Raw genomic sequence first — 14,731 nt, forward strand, 5'->3', positions numbered from 1 at the left:
CCAGAAACGAAAGCCGATTGGGTTTCAGAAACAAGGGATGGGAGAAACCGCTTGAGTCTGAAACATAGTACTTTAGAAATAATCTTATAACACACATTACAACGGCTAATTGGCCTAAATTCTGTCATCCGTTGAGCCATTTCCTTCTTAGGAATGAGTCATATATTCTATTCGTTTAACCGAGGATCAAACCGGTCAGTGCGGAAAAATTCCTTCACCAAAGCTACCAAATCTCCTTTAATAGTGGACCAGAATCTCCGGAAAAACATTGCTGTCATCCCATCAGGACCTGGTGTCTTCTCGGGATGCATAGCAAACAAAGCCTTGCAAACCTCTGATTCCGTGATTTCCCTGGTTAGACTCCTATTCATATTGTCTGTGATCAAAGAAGGAACCTCCTGAAGCATCTGTGTGATACCCCGCACATCAGACCGTTTAAAGAGGTTCACAAAATAGTGCGATGCAATATCCTCCATACCCGAATCCGACTCGGTCCAGATGTCATCGGGTCCATATAAACCAGTAATCCTATTCCTTATCCTCCGATGTTTCGTGGAAGCATGAAAGTATTTAATATTTTTGTTGCCAACCCGTAACCATAACTTCCTATTTTTCTTCTGCCAATATACTTCCTCATCCCGATAAGCCTCCTTCAATTTTCGCTCTATGCTACAAATTTCCTCCTGATAAATCAAGTCATCTATCTTCGCCTTCTGCAAAGCCGCCTTGAAGGAGGAAATAACCGTAGGCCCTGTACAAACATTGTTTTTCCTCCACCATGAAATTGAATTTCGACAATTCTTTAATTTATCCACGAAAACCGGAATTTGAAAGTTCTTAGTGCGATTCCACCCAAACTCCACTGCTCCAGACAGACCGTCTCTCCGCAACCACCGCTTATCAAAACGAAACTGTCGTTGCCTCTGTAAGTTCGTTTTTAAACAAGTTGCCAGAATAGAACAATGATCAAAACCAATCATTTATAAATAGTCAACCTTTGAATGAGGAAAAAGACAATGTCAGTCTTCATTACCTAAGGCTTGATCTAAACGACATCAAACCACTTGGCGCAAAAGTAGAGGCTGACCGCATAACCCCTCCTGATTTCTCATGGTTCCCAACCAATTCATTAAAATCACCAATCATAAACCATGGATCAATTCTGTATGAACCAATATCAACTAACTTATCCCATACCTCCTGTCTATTTTGAGGAACGGGATCCCCATAAACAAAAGATAGATAAACCAATTGTTGTCCAAAATAGGCTTGCGCATCAATTAAACGATTACTATCAAAATAGAATAGAAAATTTTATTTCATTCATATAGAAAACAGCCAAACCACCACGGGAACCGCAAGGGTCAACCGTATACAAATTATCATAACCAAACTTAATTGAAACTTTTGTAAATAAGAATAACATTTTTTTTGTTTCTGATAAAAATAAAACATCAGGATGATGCGTCTTCCACAAGTCTCCCAAATACTCCTCTGTCAGGTCTGCCCCAATGCCCTGACAGTTCCAACTCATGATTTTCACGTTCGCGCCGGTGGTTTCGGGAGAGCCACCATCCCCTTCTTAATTGATCAACTGCCACCAGCTGGTTGACCATCCACTGTCTTGGACCCTTGTTTCCCCATCACCTTCTGTTTTTGACCATCACCTGCAGGTTTAGATAGAGCTTTAGCAAGCAAACATTTGCCAGGAGATGCTAAAGACAAAACAGGTTTTGTTAACTAATTTCCTAGACCGAGAGCGTCATCCATTTTGTGACCTAAAGTAACCTCTCTCATAGCAGAACTGACACCACTCACATCCAAAACAATCGGGAGAGAAGATGTAGAGATACCTTCCGGATTAGCCTCGTTTGAAACATTACAACCCGACCCCATACCCTCCTCCAACTCAGTATCCTGCTCTATCGCGACCTCACCCTCCTCATGAAGATTACCATCTGGAGCATCACCATCCTCTAATAAATCATCATTTGCTTCATCAAAATCTGATCCTACCAAAGACTTATCATCCCTGTGTTGAGGAGAACCCTCCATCATTGTATCTCGTTGAGAACCAACACCAGAACCCTCTTGCATCCTCTTATCCTTCTGACCAGATTTAGCCTTATATAAAGGCTTAGGCCAACCTGATCCAGATCCCTTTCGATTCAGTGGAAAGGAAGGAACCTGCCCCATCTGATCCCCAGGAACAGTCTGAGCGCCGCATTTACCTCCCAACCCCATTGCAACCGCACCATACTATCTTCTCTGCTCCCAGGCTGAACCATGATATCTCTCCTGTTGGTGAGAACCGGAACCACCCTCCCCAGCAGAAGACCCATAAGCTTGAAAAACCAAGGCTCTCTTTACATATTTCCGAGGCTTCTCCCAACCACCATCATTGTGAAACACACCCTGTTTCCCCATGCCTTGATGACGCTGAACCCCTCTTTTATCTGCTTGAAACTCAACACCATGACTCCCATTATCCTTGTTGTGCTCTGGACATTCTCTCTCCTCATGAGTAAGCCGAAAGCAATTATCACAATAACCATTTAGTTTATCATACTCTAGAGTAACTACAACCTCATCACCTGATTCAAAAGGCACAACCATCTTGAAGAGAAGGGGGTTGAAAACGTTGACAATAACACACACACTACCTGTCTCCTCATCAATTTCTCGAATGACCTTATATCTTTTATTTCTTTTGTTTATGGGTTGTGTACTCACACGAGAAAGTGTGCTGTGATTGTAGTGGATGATACAGTTGTCGTTCAACCCGGAATGTGGATACTGGATAGCAAGTTGGGATGGGAATTCAAGATGGACACCAAACTACAAGGAAGGTGTGCTAGGTTGGCGTCTTTAAGATGTTTGAAGGATTAGTTGAAATAATTCGTCAGATGTACGGAGGTGTTAGCTCAATATGTCCTATATAGTTAAGCTATTTGTTTGAGGACAGACTAGCGCAGATGAATGGTATTGCTACTGCACCAAAAGTAATTAGAGACAAGAGAGAGTTCAGGTGTTTCAAATCGCTTACTCTGGAAGATAAAACCATTAATCTATTTGTTTGTTTCAGAAACATTGATGGGCAGATTTGTGGCTCGGTACATGACAGTGGTGTGGGGGTGAAGGTTTCAGGGCTACAACCACCTTCTAATTCAAGTGCAGCTGTTCGAACGGTGGTTGAACATGAGAAATCATCAAAAGGTGTAGTGGAAGTAGGGTTCTTTGCAGGGCTGATATCAGTTGTGAGTGAAAAAAATTGCAGAGTAGCAGGATAGGGTGTAAGAACTGATTTAAGAGTTTCAAGTGAGGACAGAGGGAATGTTTTAGGAGTAGGAGATCTGAGTAGAGACGTCCTACTTAGACATGATGTGGCAGATGAGAATGTTATTAGAGGATGTGATGAAGTTCGTTGTTCTCCATTGAGTGATGATGTGCTGCTGAAGTATGTGGAAGCAGTTGATGATAGCATGTTGATTGTGAAATCATATATGGGATTAGAAGATGAAAACAGGGAGAGTGGAGAGGATATTGGAAAAGTGACATAACCTGATTATAGTAGATATGGAGGGAGTGAACAAGAGGATGATGAAGCTGTGACAGACCCATGTAGATATGAGGATAATGAAGACAACGATGATGTTTTTGTTGACTAACCGCCATCAAGAAAGGCAAAAAGGCAGAGAAAATTCGTGATGAGAAGTGGAAGTGGAGAAAAAAAAGATGAGATGAGGGAGCTGAGGGAGAGTTTTGAGAAGAGGATAACCATGACAAATATTTATGGATATGAGGACCTTGATCCTATGTTCGGGGATGATGAGATGGACGCCAAGGCAGCACATGTCGACTTGAGTAAGGAGGACGACGGTATGTATGTCGGAGAGACTTGCCAGATTGTGTTTTGAATGAACACAACGTCCAAGTTACATACTGGAAGGCATGGAAAACGAAAGAATTGGCAGTTGTGACAACGGAAAGGACTAAGGAGAATAGTTATCTACTGTTGCCCGTGTATCTCCATGTGCTTCAGCTTGCCAATCCAGGGACACTGTATTGTTTGGAAACAGAGATAGATGAGGCCGGTGAAGACAGCTTCAAGTGGTGGTTAACGGGACACACCTGTTTGGAATGTATAGGGGTTGTCTGCTTACAGCAAGTTGTTAGGATGCAAATTTCCATATCTTCCCGTGGCTTTCGTTGTAGTGGATAGTGAGAACGATGATTCATGGACATAGTTTATGACACAACTAGCTGAAATAGTGAAGGATGGAGCTGATTTGTCATTTGTTTCTGATCAGAATCAGTCCATCTTGAAAGCTATCTTGGATGTGTTCTTAGAGGCACATCACGGGGCCTGTCTAGTACACATCAGAAGAGATGTGAAAGCAAAGTATTTGAAAAAAGTAGATTACTTTCACTGGTATGGAGAGCATGCAACATGTTCAGAGTGAAGGATTTCGAGACTGAGTATGAAAGGATAGAACGAAGGAACCGATCGTGCTGGAATTTGTTGGAAGAGATAGGGGTTGAGAACTGGAGCAGGGCGCATTTTAAAGGAGAGAGGTTTAGTTTGATGTCATCAAATACTGCATAATCCTGGAACAACGCCTTGATTCCTGCTTGGGGGAGCCCAGTGGTTGCTTTGCTAGAGTTTATAAGGAAAATGCTAGCAAGGCGGTTTGAGGCGAGGAAGAAAAAAATTGCAAGAGCGGTGATATTCTAGTAGTAGTTGAAAGGGAGTTATTAAGCGTTTCAAGGGAGGATTATGTATGACTGTTTTGGCTGTTGGAATGTGGGTTTTCGAGGTTATTACAAAGGAAAGGGTGCAGTATCTTGTATCATTGGAAGATAAAATATGCACCTGCTTGGAGTTTCAGAAAATAAAACTCCCCTGCACTCACGCAATGGCTGCAGCTCATGATAGGGGTTAGGAGTATAGGACTCTTGAAACGACTCGACCAATTTTTTTTTAATAATATAAATAATATAATTAAATACCCTATAATATTTAATTACAACCAAACCAGTAAACCAATAACATGCACAGCGGAATACATATAACAATAATCAACAATATATCATCAATACAATAACATTCCTAACCATTCTATCCAACAACCTAGCATAACTCTATCCAAGGTTCTATCATCACTAACATAACCATAACACAATAACCGAGACCCTAGATCATCCTCCTCCTCATCGCCATGATTCCACATAACATACCTTCACAACGCAAACAGCAATTGAGATGCGTAAGTATTATCACAAGTACTTAGCGAGGCAATCCTCCCATCCACTAGGCTATACACATAAGCAACTGAGATTCCAATGTTAAGCAACACAAACAACATAACAAACCAGGAAAAAACAAGCGTCAGACAAGTTGGTGTCGATCGACACTGACCCCTACTTGGTGTCGACCGACACTGACCCCTACTTGGTGTTGACTGACACCCACCTGGTGTCGATCGACAACGACTCCGTAGACCGTTCTACTTAAAGCTGATCATCGAATTTACAATTCTAACCACCTCCAATCCGTTCCAAAACTCGCCCAAAGGGCACATGAAACTAAAGGAACCCTATAGCATCCAACACAAACAAGAAAAACACCACAACAACACAAAACAATCAAAAGAAAAGAGATCTCTGGCTTAGATCAGCCATGGTCATGCACTCACCTCTTTTGCAGTAAGATCTGGCTCAAAAACGATGACTCCAACACCTTAAGAAACTTCTCCTTCGTTCCCAGCAACAACATTCCCATCCACAACAACAGATCTCACCCAGACAGCCAAGAAAAATCCAAAAACCTCTAAACTCACAAACCCACTAAAACCCTCGACTTGGTCGATTCTCCGCTTAAATACATCCCACTTAAACCAAACCAGCCCAAATCGCCAAAACAAATCAACCCGGTCGAACCAAAATTGATGGTGTCGATCGACACTCGACTTGGTGTCAATCGACACCCACTCCCAAAACCCACAATTTGTTTGCGGATGTTACAATTCTCCCCCTCTAACAAAAATTCGTCCTCGAATCTGCAAAACACCGCCACTCGAACGCAAAACTCATGCAACAACCGTCCCAACGGTTTGCACCATCCAATCATCCGGTCAGCCGCAACCACGACACCGCTGGTCCAAAACACCTTGACCCCACTGGTCAACACAAATCAGACCCCAGCAGTCAACCCAAACCAGACCTCATCGGTCAACCCAAACCAGACTCTCCCAATCATCACATCTCTGGTCCCCCCTGGCCAGCATAAACCTGAACCTCCTCGTCAACACACAGAAACCCCAAGATTGAACTCCAATCAACCCCGAGATCTGCATCCGATCACAACAGGAAATCTGAGATTAAACCCCCATCAATCTCCTAAATCCACATCCGGTCACTGAGCTTATCTCCACGTCCTTGACACTTTTGCCCCCAACTCATCCGCTCTGAGGTTGCAACCTTCAGGCCATACTGATCACACTTTCAGACCCCCTCATCGTCGAGCCATACCGTCTCACCCTCGGGTCGTTACCCTAAAGATCACGATACCAGGAGAACCCCCATCTCCTCTGCCACTCTCAGGAGCAGAGCCCCTCGAGCTTTCGGTATCTAGGGAACCTCCCGTCCCCTTAGGAGAACCCTCATCTCCTCATGAGTTGTTCAGGACCCCCCGCCATTATAGCAAACAGTCATAACGTTTATAAGCATTTCTTCAACAGGGACCACCCCCCGTGATCCACATAGAATATTGCAATGTCCTACCAACACCATATTCCCTCCCGGAATATCACCACTGCCATGTTCACCTCCAGGCCTCACTTTAAAGCATCTCAAACACTTCGGTGTTCGCACTCCCCTTTCCAAAAATAGACAAGTTCTAACTATACATAAAAATTTATATTTTTAGTAACTTTTATTTTTGGCAACTTTTCATTTATAGAACTCCCGAGCGATTTCCTTTCTCCACATGCCCCACAAATCAAAAGTCCATAAGAACTCCATTTTATTAAAACCTCAAATGCAATAATCGTTTACAACACCAAACCCAAAAATACATAACTGAAATAAAAAGAATCAAAAGCTAAACTAAACTCTGGGTTGTGCACCCGGTCCTCCCTTCGGCTGCGCCACTACCTCCATCATCTGCCTCCACTTGGGACAGAAAGGCTTGATATGCCCCTCCTCTCAACAATGATAACACGAACGATGATATTCCTGCAGATCATCCTTCTTGGAACAGTCTGCCAACCTGTGATTCCTGCTTCCGCACCCGAAACACCCTCGCGCCCCTTGCTGCATACCTGACGTGTCTTCCGAATTCCTCTTCTGTCTCTACGCCGGTTTGCTCCCTCTGACAGGAACAACCTTCTCTGGCATCTCCTCTGCCTGGACCGTTGGGCTAACCACCACGGTCTGCTTCCTCAGGTCTTCCTCGATCTCAGCTGCGATCTCCACTAGCTTCGCCCTCGTGGCGTAACTCCTCCATTTACAGTGGACCCTCAAGTCCTCACGAAGCAGCCTCATGAACCTCCTGACCTGAGTCTCCTCAGACTCTGTTGCCTGGCCTCTATACAACAGAAGTCGACTGAACTCCACGTCCAACTCCCGCACAGACCGCATCCCTTGAGGAAAATACTTGCGGTTGAACTCCTCCACGAAGTTAACCTAAGTCATCTCCTGCTGCACCCTCCTAGCTACCACTGATCTCTACCACATGTGAGCATCACCAATCAGACTGTGGACCCCTATGTCCACCCAAAACTCCTGAGGACATCTGAGAGACTGGAAGTTACAATCCACTCTCGCCCTCCACACATCTGCAGCGGTAGGGTCAGAATCACCCGAAAACCTCCCAATACCGATGTAGCCCATCTCTCTCTGCATACTGACATAACAAGAATGAGCTCCTACATCCGCAGCCACTGGATGCTGCACCTCCGCCACCACTGGCGGTTCTACCTGGGCCTCAGCCGGTACTACTGATAACTCTCTAATTTACATGTTTTAAGCATCCTTTTTTGTCCATATTTTGCATTGTTTATACCCTAACCTTAGCATTTTTAGGTCATTAACTGTATGAATTCATATTTAGGCCATTTAGGGTGTTATATTCTTGCATTTGCATATTTTGGATGAAAACAGTTGCTTTAGATCCTAAAATGGGGAGAAATAAGGTAAAATCCGAGCATGTTCCCAAGGAGCTATTGAGAAGGAAGAACAGTCCGAACCCCAACCTGATCGAGGAGGATTCAAGAGAAGGAAGAACAAGCCAAAGACCTACCCGAGGAACAACTCGACCATATCCTCGTGCACCCCATCGAGCAGAACCTCGGGCAGGACTGGGAAGCTAGGTTAAAGGGGTTTACATATATGAACCCCCCTCTTCTTCCTCTCACCCTAGCATGCCGTAGACACTCAACACAGAGAGCGAGAGCTTCTGAGAGAGATTTTGAGCGACTCAAACACTTTTTTTACTTTGTTAGGATTTATTTTATATTTCTTTGTTATCCTTTTAGATTTTTACTCTGTACTCTTCACTTATATTTTATTTTTCAATACAATGCAATTTTCGTTTATCTATGCTTTTATGTTTTTTGCAATGAGATCTGAGTAGTGAAACAAAGTTTCTATGGATGGGATAGACAATTATGTGTTCTTGATCGGTTAGGATGTCTTAGCTTGATTATTTATGATTTATAAATTTCTTTCTAGATTGGTGTTCTTAATGCTATCAACAGACCGATAGGTTGAGATTAGATCTAGGGTATTTTACCATCGAGAGATGTAGATGAAATGCTTGAATCAATCAATGCTAGTGATTTACTTACTTAGCCTAAGAGATTAGATGTGTAAGGAGTTTATTGACAATAATGAATCGGTTTGTGTTGCCTGCTTGGTCATGTTTCTCCAACGAGAGTTGGGTAGGGGAGTGATCAAGGTTTATTGTTTCTATCACGAGAGTGTTTTAACAAGATTTTAGAGATTCATTGTCTAAGAAATATTTGCTTGAAGCATGTAAGACATCCATACTGGTCAGGAACACTTAGGAGTCAATTATCCCATCCTTAGGAGCTTGCGCATCTTGATTGTTTACATTTTTATTCATAACTCGACCCTATACCCGAACTGGTACTCGATCACCAGCTTCGTGTACACCTTCGAGTTGTTCATACTCTTTTTGTTTACTCGATCACCCCATCCGATCCTGTACTCGAATGCTTGCATCGAGGGCTTAGGTCGTGTGGTTCTTGTTTATTTAATTTCTTTTAATTATTTTAGGATTGTTAGATCAAACCCATTTATTGCTTGGCTTGACTTGCATAGTTCTGATCATATCTCATCTGTTAGCATAACAACCATTTGGATTGATAACCCTTTGTACTACAACTGCATAGGGAATTGATACCCTGGGTGAAAATCCTGTTATCAACTACTCCCTGCAACCGCTCCAGCACCGCGCCAACAAGTCCGCAATCACAGCATCTCCACCTACTGGAACTCTTGCACTCGGAACTCCAGTACCACCGGCCAACCCGACACCAACACCTCCCACACCGACGACCCCTTCAGCGCCTACGGTCCTATCAGCACCACCACCGGCCACACTCATAGAATCCTCCTAGAATGCATGCGACTCGCCAACACCCTCCACCATCACACTCTGGTCCACGGTACCACTAGAAACATGGCCTATGCCCCTACCACGACCACGTCCGCGTCCACGACCAGTAACAGCTCCACCTCTAACCGTCAGCACTACAAAGAGCAAAAGGCTGAACACACAATTCAAAACCGTACACAAATAACACATCTTACCGTGGAATCTCATTGAAGGCTCGAATAGGATGTTCTAGGATTCCATGCCACACACAATTGACTAACTCACATAATCAATTAAAACATGCAAATCTACAACATCAACAACAGAAACCTAGTGAACCCAAACCTAGAACTGTAAGGACTATGATACCAAACTGAAACGACCTGACCCGATTTTTTTTTTAATAATACTTATAATATAATTAAATACCCCATAAATTTATTTGCACTATTTGAAGACGATAAAAAAAAACCCCATAATATTTAATTACAATCTAACCAATAAACCAATACATTCACAGTAAAATATATATAACAATAATCACCAATATATCAATAATACAATAACATTCCTAACCATTTTATCCAACACCTAGTCAGCATAAACATGACCCTTCCGGTCAACGCACATAAACCCCAAGATTTAGCCCGAGAGTCAAATATAATAAAATTGATATGAACTATTCCAAAAGCTAAATATGCAGAAACATTTTTAAAATATTTTAACACACCACTCAAGTTATACTTCCGAAACCCAACACAGTTAATATTCTATAGCATGAATAAACCAGTCCGTAAATTTTAAATGAATACTAGATAATGACCCACGCTTTAAAGCGTGAGAAAATATTTACGTAAATTTGAATTTATTTTTACAAAATAATAGTAGAAATTTTATTTATTCTATACATTTTATAAAACTATATATTTAATTTACTTAATTTCATACTCCGATTTCGAACCGTAGTCGGTACTACTATTTTGGTTAGGGTACAATATCAAATTCGTTAATTATAAATTCGGTAAAGTCTAAAAAAATCCAATCAAACATGTATTGACTCGTGATTTGGTATTACAAATTGATGTGATATGGTGTTTAGAGATCTTAATATATCAAATTTACAATCGTGATTGGCGTTAATATTAACACCATTGTAGTTAGTAGTATATCATGTTAGTATATATTAACTTTATACGTGAAAATTACAATTAGATTATATATATATAAATATATATATATATATATATAGTCAACATTATGAATTCAGTATTGTTTACATAGTGAATATTATGTATAAAAAAAAGTTTTAGCCAATTAAATAGTTTGTTATAGTTTCCTAAGATTTCTGAAACAATAAAAAGAATCTGTTAAATAATTTCATTAAATAATTTTGAAAATATTGTTTTATTCTTTTATAAACAAATATAAACTTTTCTTTTGTTAGTAATTAGATTAACTAAAATACAATATCATTTTCGTAATATACCACATCAAAACTGGTTAAAATTCTAACAACATTGCTTAAATAAGTATATGGAGATATTTTTAAAATATAAGCAATGTTTAGTCTTAGTTTTAATATATATCTATCATTATTAAACAATTTAGATATGCAAATATTTAATCTTAGTTTTATAAATAAAATTAAGTTTTTATAATTGTTCTAAATAGTTGTTATTGTTTCCTAAGATTTCTGAAATAATAAATAGAATCTGTTAAGTAATTTTATTAAATAATTTCAAAAATATTGTTATATTATTTTATAAACTAATATAATTTTTTATTTTGTTAGTTATTAAATTAATTAAAATATAATGACATTTTTTTTGTAGTATATCATATGATAGTAAGGTTAAACTTTAACAACATTACTTAAATAAGTATTTAGAGATAAGAGATTACCATTAATTTTGAGCTAATGAATAATGAAATCAATAATTATTTTCTTTTGTATTATCAACTAATGTGTGAGATATTATTTTCTTTTGTATTATTGAGTGAGAATATGTAGTTGGGTTCGTTTCGTGAAAGGTGGCTGATTAGGTTTTTACTTTATTATTTTTTTCTTTTATACTTTTTAAACAGTTACTCTATTTATTTATGGGCTCATTTTATTTTTATATTGTAAATTTTATTCCAATCATTCAATTGCTATTTTTATGGGTAACCATTTTCTGGTTACAACAAATTAATATTAAGATTTTGTTAGTATATTTTGTAATTTAATACAGTGGTATTTTGTGTAATATATTACAGAAAATAGAGTTATTTGTTTAAAGGGTTGCTTAAATAATATAATAGAGATTCAATGTAAATAATCAAATCATGGCAACAAAGCCTTCATTTGGTCCCAACGTAATATTCAAAAAAAAAAAGGAATCAAAACAAAAGAGTTGTTAAAAACAAAAATAAACACAAAACACGTTGTAACAAACTATTTGGATTTTTGTTTCATTTTTTAATTTGCCACAGCTAGACATAACTAGAAGATATTTGTTAATAACTTATAACTAGAAATTTCTACAACCACAATAAAAAAAAATTAAATAAAGAAACACAAAACTTTATTGACAGAATACTCATAATATAAACTCTCTCGACTCAGACGTATATAATTAGAAATCACATCTCCAATAACAGCCTCTAAATAAAGAAACAGAAAACTTTATTGACAGAATACTCATAATATAAACTCTCTACTCATACGTATATAATTAGTTATAAAGCTAATTATTAGAACGTCATCATAATTACACATTTAGCACGAACATACATAATATATATAGCCAGCAAAACTAATACGGAATAGTGACTCCCTAATCCCTATTAAGTTAAGTATCCTGATTCAAATATATCAAGTAACACAAAACTTTAATAGGTTTGTTATTCTTTTTCTGATTAACCAAAAAGAAAAAGAAGAATAAGATTTAAACTATCCTTAGTGTGAATTCGATTGCCATTAAGATAAGGTTTGATACACGCAGCGTGTACATACAAAGTCTACAGAGAATGTGATGATAAGTGTAGCAAACGACGTTTGTGGTTCCTAAATGAGACCAACTAGTATTTAAATGAGCTTTGTCTCATCACCATTTCATCAATACAAGCTTATAACCCTCCACATATACATTGTGCAATCAAACAACTGATCAATTGAAAGATGGAAGGCAAAACTTTGATTCTAAGTGTGCTCATAATAAGTTTTGTCATGGCAGAGATTCAAGTCGAGGCAAAGAGTTGCTGCCCGAACACAACTGCTAGAAACTGTTACAATGCATGCCGTCTTGTTGGAACTACTTCTAGGGAAACTTGTGCAAAAATTTGTGGATGCAAAATTATTAAGGGGACAATATGTCCTCCAGGATATATACATGACATTCTTGAAAACTCTGGTAATTTCATCTTTTTTTTTGTTGTTTCATTAAGTTATATTTTTTTTAAATGTTGGACCAAGATTTTTATGCAAGTTCTAAATATTTTATTTTATTTTATTTTTATTTAAGGTGATGCTGTCAACGAATATTGCAAGCTGGGTTGTGCATCCTCTGTGTGTGGTACCTTAACTACTCTCCAGAATTTCGGTAACACAAAAACTCTTTAATATTATTATTATTATTATTAGACTTTTGGAGCAAATGAAAATCAATTAATTCTAATATTATTTCTGTGAATTAGATGCAAGTGAAATTGTGAATGGAGCAGTTGTACAATGCACCGACGCATGTTCTAAGTTATGTACCAAGGGATCATCCAATGAAGTTGGAACTGCCTAACAAGCATATCCACGAACTATGTGTTGTTGTTTTCCCTTTTTTCAATAATTGTCGTGTATGTGACAAATAAATGCTAGAGTCTTGAGCTAGCTTCTACTATTTCCAAGTTTTCTATGTGATCGTAGAAGAAGGTCATCGATCCCTAGATTGTTTACCCCTTCTACTTGCTATTATCCAAATAAAGAAAAATAATCTGTCTTTAACTTCAATGATCAAAACAAACTCTCGCTTTAACGTAATTTTCTTACAATGAATTCATATATATCTTTACAACATCCAATGCAATCTTAGCAAAACAGTTAAGACGTATAAATCTCAATTTATATAAAACCATTCAGAATGGAATCGATAGGTTGATGTAATGGAAAACTTATAGTCATGATTGTTAGAGTAGTAACCAAACAGACCTTTTGTTTTGGTGAACAGTAATCCAATAGACTTCAAAAACACAAGGGAACAGTGAAATTCTTGGTAGTATATTATTAACCGAATGATTACATCAAGTACTTCCAAGAGTTGTTTCAAGCTCAAGCTAATTAAAATTTGATTTTGGTGTTATAGGCTGCAACGAAATTAGCAAAAATTAAGTAAGCGACGGTAAAGTATATTAATCTCACTCATTATTAATTAAAATAAATAAATTTATTATCTATATTAACATTTTTTAAGTATATTTTATGTTATGTCTTTAGTTTTATTTATTTAAAAAAGTTATTTACAACATTAACCCTTAAAACATCCAATACCATCTTAGCAAACAGTTAAGACTTCTAAATCTCAATTTATATAAAACTATTCAGAATCCAATCGATAGGTTGAAGTAATGGATAACTTATTGTCATGATTGTTAAAGTAGTAACCCAGCAGACCTTTCGTTTTGGTGAACAGTAATCCAATAGACTTGAAACACAAGCACTACAAGAATATACGCCAATTGCGACGGCAAGATTTGTCGCTCATCCCTCGCAAAACGGTAATAGTAACGGATCACAATACATGTCTCACAAATTGACAAACATAGAACTTGCGATGTACAATATATTTCCCTCGCAACAAACACACAAATTTCGATGTACAATATTCGTTGCAACTTTCTTGCAAAATATGTCGTAAATCCCTCTCAGATTTGCAAGACTTTTGCGACATTTTTTCCATCGCAAAGTATTTAATAATATCATAAACCCAATGATATATTTCCTCGCAAATTAGTAGTAATTTTGTATTTATCGTAAATCCATAGCATAAATTTGCTACGGATTTTGGCTTTTTTTTTCATTTTGATATTTACATGTTTATATTTTAACATTATTTCTTTATAAATAGAAATAGAAAATAA

The 14,731-nt window shown here is 38.2% G+C and overlaps 1 protein-coding gene across 1 annotated transcript; it reads left to right on the top strand.

The window, feature by feature from the left end:
- Positions 12,700 to 13,604, top strand: LOC104770566 (thionin). Its single transcript, XM_010495012.1, has 3 exons — positions 12,700 to 13,014; positions 13,126 to 13,203; positions 13,298 to 13,604. Exons 1-3 carry the CDS (start codon positions 12,783 to 12,785, stop codon positions 13,393 to 13,395), a joined length of 408 nt encoding a protein of 135 aa, XP_010493314.1. The 5' UTR covers positions 12,700 to 12,782; the 3' UTR covers positions 13,396 to 13,604.

This window comes from Camelina sativa, chromosome 20 (assembly GCF_000633955.1).
Source record: "Camelina sativa cultivar DH55 chromosome 20, Cs, whole genome shotgun sequence".
Taxonomy (NCBI): Eukaryota; Viridiplantae; Streptophyta; class Magnoliopsida; order Brassicales; family Brassicaceae; genus Camelina; species Camelina sativa.

Bases quoted from the DNA above. Each gene is read 5' to 3' on its own strand.
- LOC104770566 (XM_010495012.1), top strand. From the start codon at position 12,783: ATGGAAGGCAAAACTTTGATTCTAAGTGTGCTCATAATAAGTTTTGTC. The intron at 13,015-13,125 runs GTAATTTCATCT...TTTTTATTTAAG, and splicing joins TGACATTCTTGAAAACTCTG to GTGATGCTGTCAACGAATAT. The intron at 13,204-13,297 runs GTAACACAAAAA...TCTGTGAATTAG, and splicing joins AACTACTCTCCAGAATTTCG to ATGCAAGTGAAATTGTGAAT.